At 44.6% G+C, this 13,713-nt stretch overlaps 1 protein-coding gene across 1 annotated transcript in view; it reads right to left on the bottom strand.

Moving 5' to 3' along the window:
• Positions 1-2,769: 2,769 nt before the first annotated feature.
• The window catches only part of IVD (isovaleryl-CoA dehydrogenase), a 34,922-nt gene continuing 23,978 nt past the window's right edge, over positions 2,770-13,713 (bottom strand). Inside the window, exons 8-12 of the mRNA XM_075927094.2 lie at positions 12,847-12,940; positions 8,682-8,763; positions 7,707-7,811; positions 6,714-6,786; positions 2,770-6,469 (exon numbers count right to left, since the gene is read on the bottom strand). Coding sequence (XP_075783209.1) covers positions 6,336-6,469; positions 6,714-6,786; positions 7,707-7,811; positions 8,682-8,763; positions 12,847-12,940 — 488 coding nt within the window. The 3' untranslated portion in view covers positions 2,770-6,335. The remainder of the gene's footprint in view (positions 6,470-6,713; positions 6,787-7,706; positions 7,812-8,681; positions 8,764-12,846; positions 12,941-13,713) is intronic.

Genomic DNA, 13,713 nt, shown 5'->3' with positions numbered 1-13,713 from the left:
TCACATTCACTACCAATTCCTGACTCTTTTACCCTAGAACCAATGGGCTGTAGTCACTGCAATCTGCTCCTGGGTCATACTTGGAAGTACAGTATCACTAGTGCCAATGTGGAATAGCACCACAGAGTGGTAGTTACAGGGATGAATAAGCCTCAAGACCCTTCCATAATGTCTTAGATACAGGCTCTCAGCAGGCAACACCCATGCCTGTTGGCAGGTGAATGTGTTCACCCCCCTCTAAAAGGATGGTATTGGAGGAGGATCCCATGTTTCCTCTTGGATGTGATGATCCAAAGTTTCTTAGTCTTAAAGCACAGACAGATCTTCTTTGCCAGTGACTGGTGGCTGCTCCTCACCTCCTGTTGCCAGTAAGCACATAGTAGTTCTTGACCTGAATGGAAAAGGGACCTGAGTGGGGAATGAAGCACTGTCTACTGCTTGATGGGGCAGGAGCCATCTCTTCCCTGCAGAATGGCTGTGCTCAATTGATCTGTAGTGTACTCGCATCCCTTAATGCGAGCTTTATCCCACAGCAGAGAGCTAAACCAAACATCACATTACACCCCCCTCCCCTCCCACACACATGCTGTTTCCTAAAAGAGAGTGATTGGTTTTGTTTAAAGTCAGCTTTGTCTGAGGAACATGAGAGGAGTAGAGGTCCTATTAAACTCTCCATCCATGAGAAGTGGCAGGAGGCAGGTTATCATTCTGTCAGAACCACTCACATCTTCACTTTTTCTCTCCCCCACTCACTTAAGGCTTATTCTTTCTCACCCTTCTACCTTCCCATCTGTGGCAGGATCTCCTGGGCACCAGGGTGGCCTAGTGGTTAAGACCGAGTTAGGTGGTGGTCCAGGATGTAAGCCCCTGTTGGCTGAGGTCTGGACCTAAGGGTTTGGCCTCTTATCACAGTCTGGTTCTTCAGTTTGGGGCATGGCCCCCAGAGTCCAATTTCTCCCTCCTCATCAAGGGCTCCTTCTGGTTCTTTCCCCATTGCACAGGGGAAGGGGTTGGAGGCTTACGTGCTCCTGTGGCTGACCCAGTAGCCGGTTCCGGCTCAGGTCCTGAGGACAGCAGAACCATCTTCTGTCTCTTCGTAGCCAGCCCCTGATTAGATTCCTCTCTTATTCTCCCTCCAGGTCTGACATCGGCTGCAGGTAAAAACCGAGTGGGGCTAGCTGGGCAAAAAGGCCTTGTTTAGCTCCTGCAGTGCCAGGCCCTCCTCTCATTTCCTCCAACAAGGTGTTCTGCATCAAATATGTCTCTGCATGTTCTCTTCTGTAGCACCACCTTCTAGCCACAGTTAATTAAACCGTGCACCGACACAGCTATTAACATAGCCAGCTTCTGGTCTAGAGGGAAAGTCCCAGTGGAGAGGAAGGGCTCTTAAAACAAAGGAGGATCAATCAGGGATAGAGAGAACAAGTTGCCTCCTACCGACAAGTGTTTATCACAATCCCGTTCTGACATTTAACAGCTGTAACTGCAACAGGCTGTGGGGCTTCAGTGTGGCTGGCAGGCAGATAGGAGTGCAGTACACTGGACTGGCTGCATGTCCAACATTTCAACATTCTGGTCCCTATTTTAAAACGCTAAGTGGGTTATAGCATTGGGTTGTGTCAAAGATGATCTCTCACTATATGATGAACTACAATCACAGCATTTGATTGAAACACTGAAGTTAGTACATCCTAGGTTCAAATTCGTCAAGAGTGGAGGTAGTGCAGTTTCAGCACAGAGCCCTCAGCTGCAAAATTCACCACTACCAGAAATTAATCTGAGCCAAGCCTTGCTACCTTTACAACCTGATGTCAGGACTCTTCTTTCATTGTTTTTACCTCAGGGACAAGGCTGCTGAACAGTCATTATCACACACTCAGATTATGTCTAGAGTATGGAGTTTTCCAGGGTACAAAACTCCTCCGCCTCTAGGGAATGCATCTACAAAAAATGTTGGAAGAGCAGACACACTTTTTCAGAAGCCCTGTCTTCCTCATGCCACAAGGAAGAAGGGCTCTTCTGAAAGAGGTTTTTCTGAAATTTGTTCCAGTGTGCAATTTGAGTACTTTCTTCCGATAAATAGCAGCAGCATAGACATAAATAAGGCACCTGCTTTGCATTCCCCACAAGCAAGTAGCTTCAGTGAGAGGAGAGGGATGAGAGCTTGGCTTCTCTTCCTTGAAGAAATCGCTATACTTCTAAATGTGTGAAACCATACCCAGGTATTACAGGCATGCTTGCCTCAGGCAGACAGGCACTAATAACCACTGAAGTGTCTTGAAAACCATCTAGATTGCAGGTGCTGTTTCACTGTTGTCTCATCAATTCTTAATCCTTATTGCAGATCTACTTTTTCCTGACAGGATATTTCACTAATCCAGCTCCGGGATCAAGGGAACATCCCTTACTGGAGTAGAATGATTTCTATTACAAATTAAATGCAACAGATACCAGAAACAACATATGCTGGGGCACAGTGCCCTTCTACAATTTCTATTAGCTGTGCTCTCTGGAGGAGGCCAGAAGCTTCCGCACCTGCCACATCTACCACAAGCTTTTTAAAAAAACAATTAGAGGAAAAAGTGGTTAGTGGAGAAGAGGAGGGAGGGGAATAAAAGGCAACATCCGCTCCCAGACACACAAGCTCGAATCACACAGGATGTGCACATTGGGAGGAGTCCAGTTTTCTATTTAGGTTGTAAGTTAAGAACCAAACAAAGTCTATACCTGCCCCCTGCTGGGCAAAATCCAAGCAGCTGAACTGGCATGTGTGTGGAGAGTAGATATCTTTATTGGCATTGTACAGGTTAAAAAAATCCAAAACCCTAATCATAGACCCATCACCACTTAGCCAGGAGATCCCCTGTCATTCACCACTGTGAGAATTGCTCAGTATGGGGAAAGAGCTCTTTGACCGATGCTTTTCGCAAGACAGATCACTCAGTATTCACCAGTGATGTATGGAAGTGTATGGAATTTGATTAACATAACCCTAAGATTTATGGATCTCTCCTCCCACCCTATCTAATGGTGCATTAGACACCAATTCATTTTGCCTTAACCTTGCGGTGCTGATCAGCCTAGAAAGTGGGATGTTATTTATTATTTGTATTAAAACAGGAAATGGCAGGGTCAGGAGGCAGGTTTAGAAGCCATATACACAGGTTCCATTCTGACTCAGAACATGAATTCTTAATTCTAGTCACTTGCAAGATCTAGAGGTTGTTTTGACATTCATTTCAGCGTGGTTCCTTTGGACTAAGACAGATTACAAAGCTATGATTCGATGCCAATGTGGGGTTTTGATTTTATTTTTAAATGAGTTTTCAAGGAAAACTCAAGGAAATTCATTCCCCTATCAAAAGAACATATCTGTAAAACTGAATTTTCAATTATTTTAAAAGTACCATGCATGCTCTCTGCACCTTCATTGCCACAAGTGATGCTATTGGCTTGCTCTTTGAGGAGGTGCCATTTTACTGATGCACCATAGGACTGGGCTAAGATGTTCAAAGCTGCCTACAGGATTTAGACACCCAATTCTTCACAAACCGCATTGGGAACTGTACATCCAATCTTTTAGGTCAGTGGTTCTCAACTCACTTCAGTCCATGGAACACTAGGCCAAACAACAAATTTTTGTGGACCACCACCTTTTTGAGACATGATAAAAAAGAGCAGACATTTTGGTTTGAAATTTGTTATTTACTAACAGATTTTTGGATTCTCTTCTCATGGACAAGCTTTTAAGTGTTTGGAGTGGTACTTGATAATGCACAACAAATATCGCTTTCCACTGCAAGCCGATTCGTCTGTTTGACTTAACGTGCAACAAACACGAAAATCCAGTCTCACACATATAAGTTGATGCAAATGGCAAAAAATCTGACTGCGTGTGCTGACAGAGTTGGGTAACTCCCGGTCACGCTGGCCCAAAATTTCTCTATGGTAGACTACTGGTACACATCTTGAGCTGCAAAAATCATTTTTCAGATCCAAGAATTCCTCCTGCAGGTGACGCTATGGATGACGTGCCGCGTGCTTGTAAACACAGCGTAAAACAGCCTAGTGGCAGCGCCTGCTCACTCTGTGTGACTTTGGACAATGTTCCTGTGGACCACTGAAAAAGGCACCAGGGTGGTCCATGGACCACTAGTTGAGAACCACAGTTTTAGGTAGTGTTGAATAATCCCATCCAAGAGCTTTCTTGAGACAGCAGGTGGCACTGCAGTGAATGCAGTTTGAATGTAGGAGAGAGGATGCCATTCATGATTATTCTGGGATAACATTTAAGTAATACTCTCATCTAAATAAATAAGAACATATTACATTTCTATTCTCAAACTCAGTACATAAAATATACTGGTGTTTCACAATTGCAGCATATTTCACCTGTAACTCCAAAGTTTGCCCTGGATTCCAAGTTACATTCAAGGTGTCAGCCTTGATCAGTAAAGCCCTTTGTGCTTTGAGCCCAAGGTATCTCAGGGTACATCTAGACTACAGAGCTTTTCCAGGATACTGGAGATATCCCGGAAAAGCGCTGCCATGGCCAAGGTACGCATCTGCTTTTCCGAAAAAAATGTCAGAAAAGCAGACACATTTTGTCAGCATTCCATAAACTTTGTTTCACAAGGAAGAATGGATGTTCGAAAAGAGGTTTTTTTCCCCTGACATTTGGCCCCATGTAGACCAGCCAAATGTAGAAAAGCCTCTTTCGGAAGAAGAGCAGAAAAAGATATGCAAATTGCAAACTGCAATTTGCGTATCTTTTTCCGACTTTTCTTTGTAGTGTAGACATAGCCTCAAAGGTCACCTTCCTGTGTGCTTTTCATGAGTAAGGAAGCCCAATTAGGATGACTGAGATAACAGTCCCCTGCATGAGGGTTGGGGTTGACCATTTTAGGGCAGAAGCTGCCTCTCCCCTTGGGTTTAAGAGACCTCCTTTTGTGCATACTGCAAGACCTATATAGCTATCAGTTTTTTCCCCCCGCTGGGGGTCGGGGGAGGAAGAGTAAGGTGAATTTTAGTTTGGTCTGGGCATTTTAATGTCTTTTTATACTGATGGCTTAGATTATTAAATGGATGTTTGAAATACTAATGTGTGTGCTGGCTTAAAGTCATCATATAGACAAAAAGCAAATATATAGAGAAAATAAATAAAATTACAAGCTGTATTTTTTTATCCTACATGAGACTGTCAAGATGGCAGCTGTTTAATTCATTGGTCTATTCAAAAGATTTATTTTTTCCCTCTGTAATTCAATCTTTGAAGTTGTATTACACTGCTGTCTTCCTTATTAAAAACAAACCAAATAAGATTTAAACTTCCCCATATAACATTTCCCTAAACCCCACTTAAAACTGCTCATGTTTTTTCCACTGGGCTTTCTCCTTATGGACAATTACATTTAGGAATCCAAGTGCATACACTCACAAGAGCACCCCTTAAAATATGTCAACCTCCTCTTGCCTGATTCATTGATGGATGCTACAATACATGATTTGACATTTTAAAAGCTTCCAGAATGACGGATAAGGACATCAACAAATGAATCAGACAGCAGGAGGCAGCCAATCAGAAGAGTGAAGACTTCAGATTACATTCACATATCTTGGTAAGCAGCAAGAATAAAAAGGGAAAGGGCAAAGAAAAATACATGACATCTTAATGGGGCTTTAGGCAATTTCTACCCTTCCTCCCCCACAGTACTGCTTCTGTAGCTGCAATCCTGTGATGTTAACAGCAGACAGTATCAACAAAGTCCAGCTGGCATTTGGATTCCCAAAGCTGAAATTGTTATTGGATGGCACCAGAAGGTTAACACACTGGTGAAATTACATCTTCCAGCAGCAGCATGTTAAAAAAGTTACTTGTTCATGGTACTCAATTTTTTTAAAGAGGATAAAATTTCATTCCCACTGTCCATTCTTTCTGGATTGACCCACTGTCCAGTCTCTCTAGATTGATCTATAATGCTCAAGTAACTGATGTCTCCTAATCCTATTCAATAGTTCACTTTGCAAGAAAAATCCTGCTATGACTGTCAGACACCCTTGGCAAAAATTTCACCTGCAACTCCTTAGATTTTAGAAATTGAAATGGCTGCTGAGTATGGTGAAGGAACAGTCAAACTGATCACATGAACATGTTTACTTCTGTTCTCTTGCCCAATTCATTCTGTCAGCAGAGCCCAGTTAAACCTTGCAGCATTTGTTCATCAAATGGATAACAATCAACCAGTGGTGACCCTGATATGAGAAGAGTTGTGCACACCGCCACTATGATCAAAGGCTTCTTGGTGTTGAGAATGTGTCTCGTTGAACCATGGGTGTTAATTAAAAGCAGCATTAAATGCCCGGCCAATGACAAGTCTCCGCACCTCGCTGGTTCCTGCTCCTATCTCATACAGTTTGGCATCACGCAGGAAGCGACCCATAGGATAATCATTGATGTAACCATTTCCACCTACAACCACAAAGGGAAGAGATGAAAACCAAAACAGAACAGGATATGGGGTGAGTGTACAAGCATTCATAAAAAGCTTCCCTGTTGTTCAACAGGGGGTAAATAGTTAAGTCATGCTGCAGAAGACATTTCTTGCCTACTGAATTCAATGACTAGGAGAGGGAAAGCAGAGAGCCTATATTCCTGCATGTTTCAATGCACTAGGGATAACCTTTTCTCATGGTGGAAGAAGCAAAATTCTTACCGAGACACTGAATTCCATCCAGAGCTACTTGTGTAGCGCATTCTGCAGAATACAGAATCACTCCTGCACAATCCTAATGGAGGGACAAGATAATTTACATGTACAACAACAGAATCAGCAAAGATTTCATTTGCACTGGTCAAATCATGCCTACTTCTTACCAAGTTTATATATTTGCTGACAGGCCGAAGCTGGTCCCTTCTCAAGCACATAAGATTTTTCAGGGCTATAACCAGGGAGAGACTAGCAGGACAGGCAACTAAGGCACAAAGCGACAGGAGCAGAAACCCCCTCCCCCCAAAAAAAAACACAGTAGGGGGCAACAGTGACATGTAACTGGTGGCAGCCTGGGGACACAATTTAAGGGGTTGGGGGCCACATGACCACCCCTTAGAGGATTTCAGACTGAGGGGGGCACAAAGGAGCACTCGGGGAGGTGAGCCAGGCAGTTCAATGGGTCTGGCCCCATGCAACAGGGCCAGGGCTCAGGAAGGGAGCATCACTTCCACTCGAAAGACTCATTCCGTTGGTTACCCCAATCTTTCTTTCTCTGTGTGTGTGGGGGGGGGGAGCGGGCGTGTAAACAAAATAATCAGGGAGAAAACATGGGAGCATAGGTGCCACTCCCCCATCACCTCTGATAGGGGGAGCAAATCTACTTGCTCACCCTGGCTGCTAGAAATGCCTAGTTATTGTTTGGCTCCATATCTTAGAGCAAGGGTCCCAGTGGAAAAACAGAACAGTTTGTCTGTGATACAGAGACCCAAGCTTTTCATCAGATCTCACTGTATCAGTTCCATGAGGACCATGGGAAGATACAAAAGAATGCAACAAGGAGAATACACCCTCCTTCCTGAATTTACATCATGCCTGTGGACGATCTTCTGTAACTGATTAATGGACACCTATGATGTAGAATCTCCGTCCTCTCAGGATAACAAGGGTAAAAGATACATGCGGTGGTATAAGCAGCCCATCAGGAACCATGCTCACCTTTGCATTGAAGTGTCCTCGGTCACAAGCTTTTGCCACGTTGTATACATACTGCCGACATGCCATCAGCCGTGTGTACATATCTGCCATTTTGCCCTGCATGAGCTACATACAACAACACAAAACAATAGTCTTAAATGCAACAAAACATTAACAGTTAACATGAAATAAAGGGGAACAAGGAGAAGAGGGCAGAAAAGACCTGGGTGGAAAGCTATGGATGAGACATTGTTTTAGTTGGCTGCTTGATGTTACCTACTGAAGGCCGGACAAACTAGTGAAGCTGGATTCACAAGTCACATGACTGAGCCTGTGTTACTCTTGGATCATATGTTCATATGAGTCAGAACAGAAGAGACCCAGGACTTCAAATTCATGCTCACTCCAATGCCAGCTTTGGTTTACCACGCTGACTAAGCCAGTGCCTTTCACATTCTCAGTAGTAGTGCCACTAAGAACAGGGCTGGATTTCCAATTAGACGTAGTAACGTGTGACTAGGGGCACCATCATCGTATGGAGGCCCTTACCTCTCTAAAGCTGAGTGCAACATAAAGGTGAGCTGTAAGTGGGGAAGGAGCTGAAGATTCAGTGCCTACAGGCCTCTAAGGTGTAAATCGAGCCCTGACTAATAACTGTAACTTCCGAAAAAAATATCACCCTAAGCCCCTTAGCTACAAATGTGCACTGTTCCATCAGCATTAGACTATGGTCTCTAGTTTCTTAAAATAAACCAGAAGACAAAAACTACTTCAGAGTTAAATGTTCTCACCAGACTTTGGATAAATTGCAGGACAATTTTGCATCCTGGCACAGAAGTACATAGCACGATCATCATAATGGGACAACCCCACACTATAATAAAGACAGTCTCAAAAGCCTATTAGGAACACTGAAATAAGAGTACAGGATTGGACCAAAGATGAAAGCAGCTTGTTCTGTAGGTATCAGTCACAGTTCTTTCCCCTCACTCTCACCTGGAAGTGGCCAATTTTCTGCCCAAATGCTTCTCTCATGTGTAAATATGGAAAAGCATGGTCAAGAACAGCCTGCATGATCCTGAGAGGAAACAGACACAGGGGTAAGGGAGTGGAAGCAAACAGAAAAAGGAGTAAAACAGAATAAACAATCATTCAAACTCTGTATCTCTAGTCTAAGGCAGTGTCTAGCATATAATGCAATTATGCAGTCATTAAATTACCCTTCATAAATGTACTGTAGAATTGTACTCCAGAATCTAAGTTTGTTTAAAAAAGCGTCAACCCTTATAGTCATGTAGAAAATCCTCCAAATGTGGAGTGTAATAAATGCAAAAGTGTCTAGCTGAGTCTGCAGATAGCTGAAACAGCAGCTCTGAACTTCCTCATCCATTCCAATGACCCACTGATGCTGAAGACTAATGGGAAAACATTAAATGGCCACATTGTTAATTACTTCACTGTTGCTGATTTGAGCAAAGGTAAGCTACTGCTGCTGATTTGAGCAAAGTTTAATCAGCATCAAAGACGCTGCATGTAGTAGCTCATATTGAAAACATTTGCCGCATATAAGGAGGCCTTAGATGTTTGCAAGGGGATGAAATGAAGCCTTCAACTCCCTCTCCAAGTTTCTAATCACCTCTTATCTTGCCTAAAAGAGAAGCTGCATTTCCCTCCTTTATCCAAAAGCCTCAATTAGCTCTAGGAATGTCAAAAACCTAACCCAACTTCCACTCATTCCTAGGTGCCTGAAGCTCCTCCCCAGATGTTATGGTGCTTCCCTCACCCCAACAACTTCTACACTGCAGGTCTGCATATTCAGTCCAGATGTCTGCAGGTTGGGGCAGCATAAGATACATTGACTTTATCAAAAGTAATAAACCACTCGTGTTATTAGTGCTGCATTGGTGGGATTTAAAAGAGTTGGGCAGAAAGTGACAGTTCAGGGGTACTTGCCATACAAGACAAGGTTAATGTGTTGTAGAGAAAACAAGGGCTTGAATTTAAACAACATTTCACATCTGCATGTGCTGAGCTGTTCCTTGGAAAACAACTCTGATAAGAAAAAAAGGGTGCAAAATATCTGTTAAGGACAAGTCTGGGTTGGTAAGATATGTATTCCACCATCATTCGTGGTATTCAAGACATTGCTGCATTAAGTTTATGGCAGGATAATAAGTATTATATTCTTCTCTTGCTCCTCCCAGAGCCCAGAATCTCCACAAGTGCAATGAGAATTTTAGCTCACAGGTAAAAAGGGGCATTGAGAAGTTAAGCTCCCTTCCCAAGATTACACCCAAGAGAGAAGCAAAGCTAAAATAAAACTCAGCCTTAGGGACTAGACAACACCGCCTGTCAGACATATGCTAGCGCACAGCTTTATCTTGCTTGATGCAACGAGTTGAACTAGCTCCTTCTCTGAGCAGAGTATAAGAAAAGAGTGGTATTGGGTCAAGCCTCCCATCTGAAGAAGTCATTCTTATTGGGGAGTTTTCTCCTACACATCAATGCTGAACTGCCACTAGGAAGCCTGCACAGGAAAACTGGAGACTAGTCCCCACTCACACCATGCCACTTGTTTAGAAATCACCTGGGGGGAAGGGGGGGGGGGAGAGAAATCCATATTCTGGTCCCTTGCACAGAGAGAGGTCTCTACTTAAAATTTGCCTTTCCTAAGATGTGGCTAGTGTCTGATGTCCATGATTATCTCATTTATTATGAGCATATGAGAAAATTGGGAGATTTAAAAAGCAAATATTACTGAGAGAGAATACAGTATGGAAACTGTTAAATTTAGAACATATAGCAGAGAACAGGAGCATGAAGAGAATTCCAAGTTGTCAGAAAGAGGGTTGCTAGAGCTAGTGACACACTTCGCCGGACCCATGACAACTGTGGAGGGGAGGGGCTTGGCTGGGGCAGCTAGCCCTCAGTGCCTCCTGGATCACATTGTACCTCCACCAGCCCTCTGTGCCACCCAAGGCTCTGGCAGAGATTTAAAGAGCTTAGGGTTCCAGCTGCTGTTGCAGCAGTGCCGGCAGTATGCCAGAACCCCAGGCCTTTCAAAAATCACTGAGCTACAGGACAACTACCCCTCATCTGCATTGTCAGCAGCCCTGGAGGCTGCTGTGCAATGAAGTTTGAGAACACCTGAAACTAGAGCAGGGATTGGCAACCCCCAGCATGCGTGCTACAAGCAGCTCATGAGCCCATTTCCTGTGGCATGGAGGGTGGGAGCTCGGTCCTGCCCCAACCCTTCACCCCTGCACAGCTTGGAGCTTGTGCTGTGGCTCCAGCCTCCACCACAACAGCTGCAGATTGGAGCACTAGCTCTGGCTTCCTACTGGAAGGAGGGGGCGGGAGAGGCATGTGTGTATCCCTGGGGCTGCCTCTACCCAGCCAGGAGCTAAGGGGTTAACTGCCCCCCTTACTGGCTACAGGCTTCTTGCTTTGGGAGGGGGCAGGACTGGGCCTACTCAGCTGAGCCAGGGCTGGGTGGCCAGCACAGATGGCATGTCAGGGCCCAAGCTGCTCTATGGGCAATGTGCAGGGTCAGGGAGCCCCTTCTCCAGTATCCCTCTGGGTCTGGCTGGGCTGGAACCAGCCCTGGGTAGTCCTGAACTCTGCCTGCCCCAGCCCCAGAGCCGCAGCCTGTGGGCAAAGGGCTGATCTGGGCAGGAAAGAAACACTGCCCCCCCCCCAACCTCTCCTCACCCCAGGACTGCTGCTCTGACTGAACACGCTGGGGGCACAGGGATGTGGAGGCAGGATGGGAGGGAGCACAGGGGTTGCACTGAGGGATATGGGGCGATGCAGGGGATCTGGCTGGGAGAGGGAAGCGAGGCTAGAGCAGAAGGAAGATGTGAGGGGGATACAATTTTACTTTGCAGAAGCTGCACTTTCCTTTACTCCGCACTTCTTTGCTTCCCTCCCCAACTAGCTATTTGGCTGCATTCTCACCCTCACCTTTTGTGCAATACTCCCCCAACCTCTTACCACCCAAACTAATTGTAGTATCAACACCCCCACCATCTCCTGCCATCAAACTCCCTTTCAGACCCTGCCCTCCCACCCCATCCTGCACCCATATCCCACTCCCTGGCAACCCTGTCCTGCACATTGAACCCTTCATTTTTGCTCATATCCCAGAGCCTAAGGGAATCCACAATTAACTAACTGTGGAACCCAAGGAAAGTAAATCTGACCTATGGAAGCCCTGAACCTCAGTCCTCCCTGTCATATCCCCTCACCATGTAGGGGCTAAAGTGACAGAAGAGTGAAGTGTCTCAGTTGGGGGCCACATCACTGAGGGTTGGGTTGGTTTTTTTTGTTTTTTTTTTTTAGGAGTCTTTTTGCTTCTCACTTGTGTGGTCTCCAACTGATTTTTCTGTGGGTCAGTGACCCTCCAACCTAAAAAAGGGTTCCCTACCCCTGCCATAAAGAAAGAAAACATTAAACCTTGTGTGTTGGACATAGTATTTTACTTTATTTAAAATGAAGTTTGATAAACTGACATGAGAAAGTTAAAACATTTAATCTGTTTAATAATTTAAATTAAACCATTCTCCCCAGCTGTAGAACTAGCAAAATGGCGTGGGCATAATTATGTAATTAACAGTGAGTGTCCATTAGCAACTCAGTTTGCAGAAAGGTTTGCATCGACCCAAGTGGTCTACAGGGCGTGCGGTGGAGAGCGCCCCTTCCCGCCTCCCAGGACAGCAGCATGGTCCAGGGCAGGAGAGTTAAATCTTGGCACACCATTTCAGAAAGGTTGCTGACCCCTGAACTAGAGGATTCAAGAGGTCCTTTACAATCTTAGCTAGGATTATTCTATAGTTCTGTGCATCTCATTCATTAATTGAGCAGCATAAACAAGCCCAGAACTGAGTAAGAGGAGGAACTCCACCAGGATATCTTTCTAAATAAAGGTTATCTTTGAGCCCACTAGATGGAGACAAAGATTCAAGATAAGGCATCAATATGGAACCAAAGGATGGAATGAACAAGAAGCAACTACTCCTTTCTCTCAGGCAGAAGCACCTATCTTGTAAGGGGGACTTAGGTTGTGATGCTGTAAAGAAATTGGGACCCATGGTTAAATCAGATGAAAGGATGGATATAAATGGAAGAGATGTGACTAGTAGAAAGTTAAAAGACCATTTACCCCAGTGGTCCACCAGACAGCACGAGTCTCTCCAGATCCAAGCCACTCATCAGAACGTAGATACCTTTACTCAGCTGCCCCAAGACGTTCTCAGCTGCAATCATCAATGAAAAGTTACTTACTTGTAAGTAGAGCTCTCAGAAGGCAAGTTGTTGTCTATGGCTCTATATTTTATGGAGAGAGGAGTCAAACCTCTAGCAGTATTCTCCTTTTGCCTTGGGGAACAACCATTAAGGCAACGTATACTGCCTGCCCCCACAACAGTTTTTTTCTTTCCAACCAAAGCTATAAAACACAGTAGAGTGATCTAAGGTGCCTTTACAGCCAGCATTACTCTGTTCTCTCTCTTCTAAAAACGGGATTCACATGGACAATTACAATAATTTCAACAATGGAGTAGTATGTCTACACAGCAATAAAAAAAATCCACGCGTCTCAGAGCCCTGGTCTCATGACCTGGGCTTATGGGGTGGGAGCTGCTGGGCTAGCAATACTGACATACATGTTCAGGCTCAGCCTGGAACCTAGGTTTCAAGACTCTCCCACCTCACCAGTGAGGCTTGGCAGCTTTACCTTCTAGAAGAACTGAAGTGCCAGGTCTTCACTGTGTTTTTACCTCAGGCCAGCTCATGTGCATTAGTTACTCTGAAGGAAAGCACACCCCTTATTATTAATGAAGACAAGGCCTTAGTTGCTAGTTCAAATCTAGCTGAAGTCAATAGTGACTGAAAGGTGTTACTGGCCAATGACTATTACATAACCTTTGCTAAAGCCATGTGATTCCTGCTGTCTGATACCCTTTGTGATATGGTTCTTGTATCTCTAACACAGAGACCAAGAATTAAATGTATAGAGAGCCAGAACTCT

The sequence above is a fragment of the Pelodiscus sinensis genome, chromosome 5 (assembly GCF_052426305.1).
Source record: "Pelodiscus sinensis isolate ZL-2025 chromosome 5, ASM5242630v1, whole genome shotgun sequence".
Classification (NCBI taxonomy): Eukaryota; Metazoa; Chordata; order Testudines; family Trionychidae; genus Pelodiscus; species Pelodiscus sinensis.
This window is presented reverse-complemented; position numbering and strand designations above follow the sequence as displayed.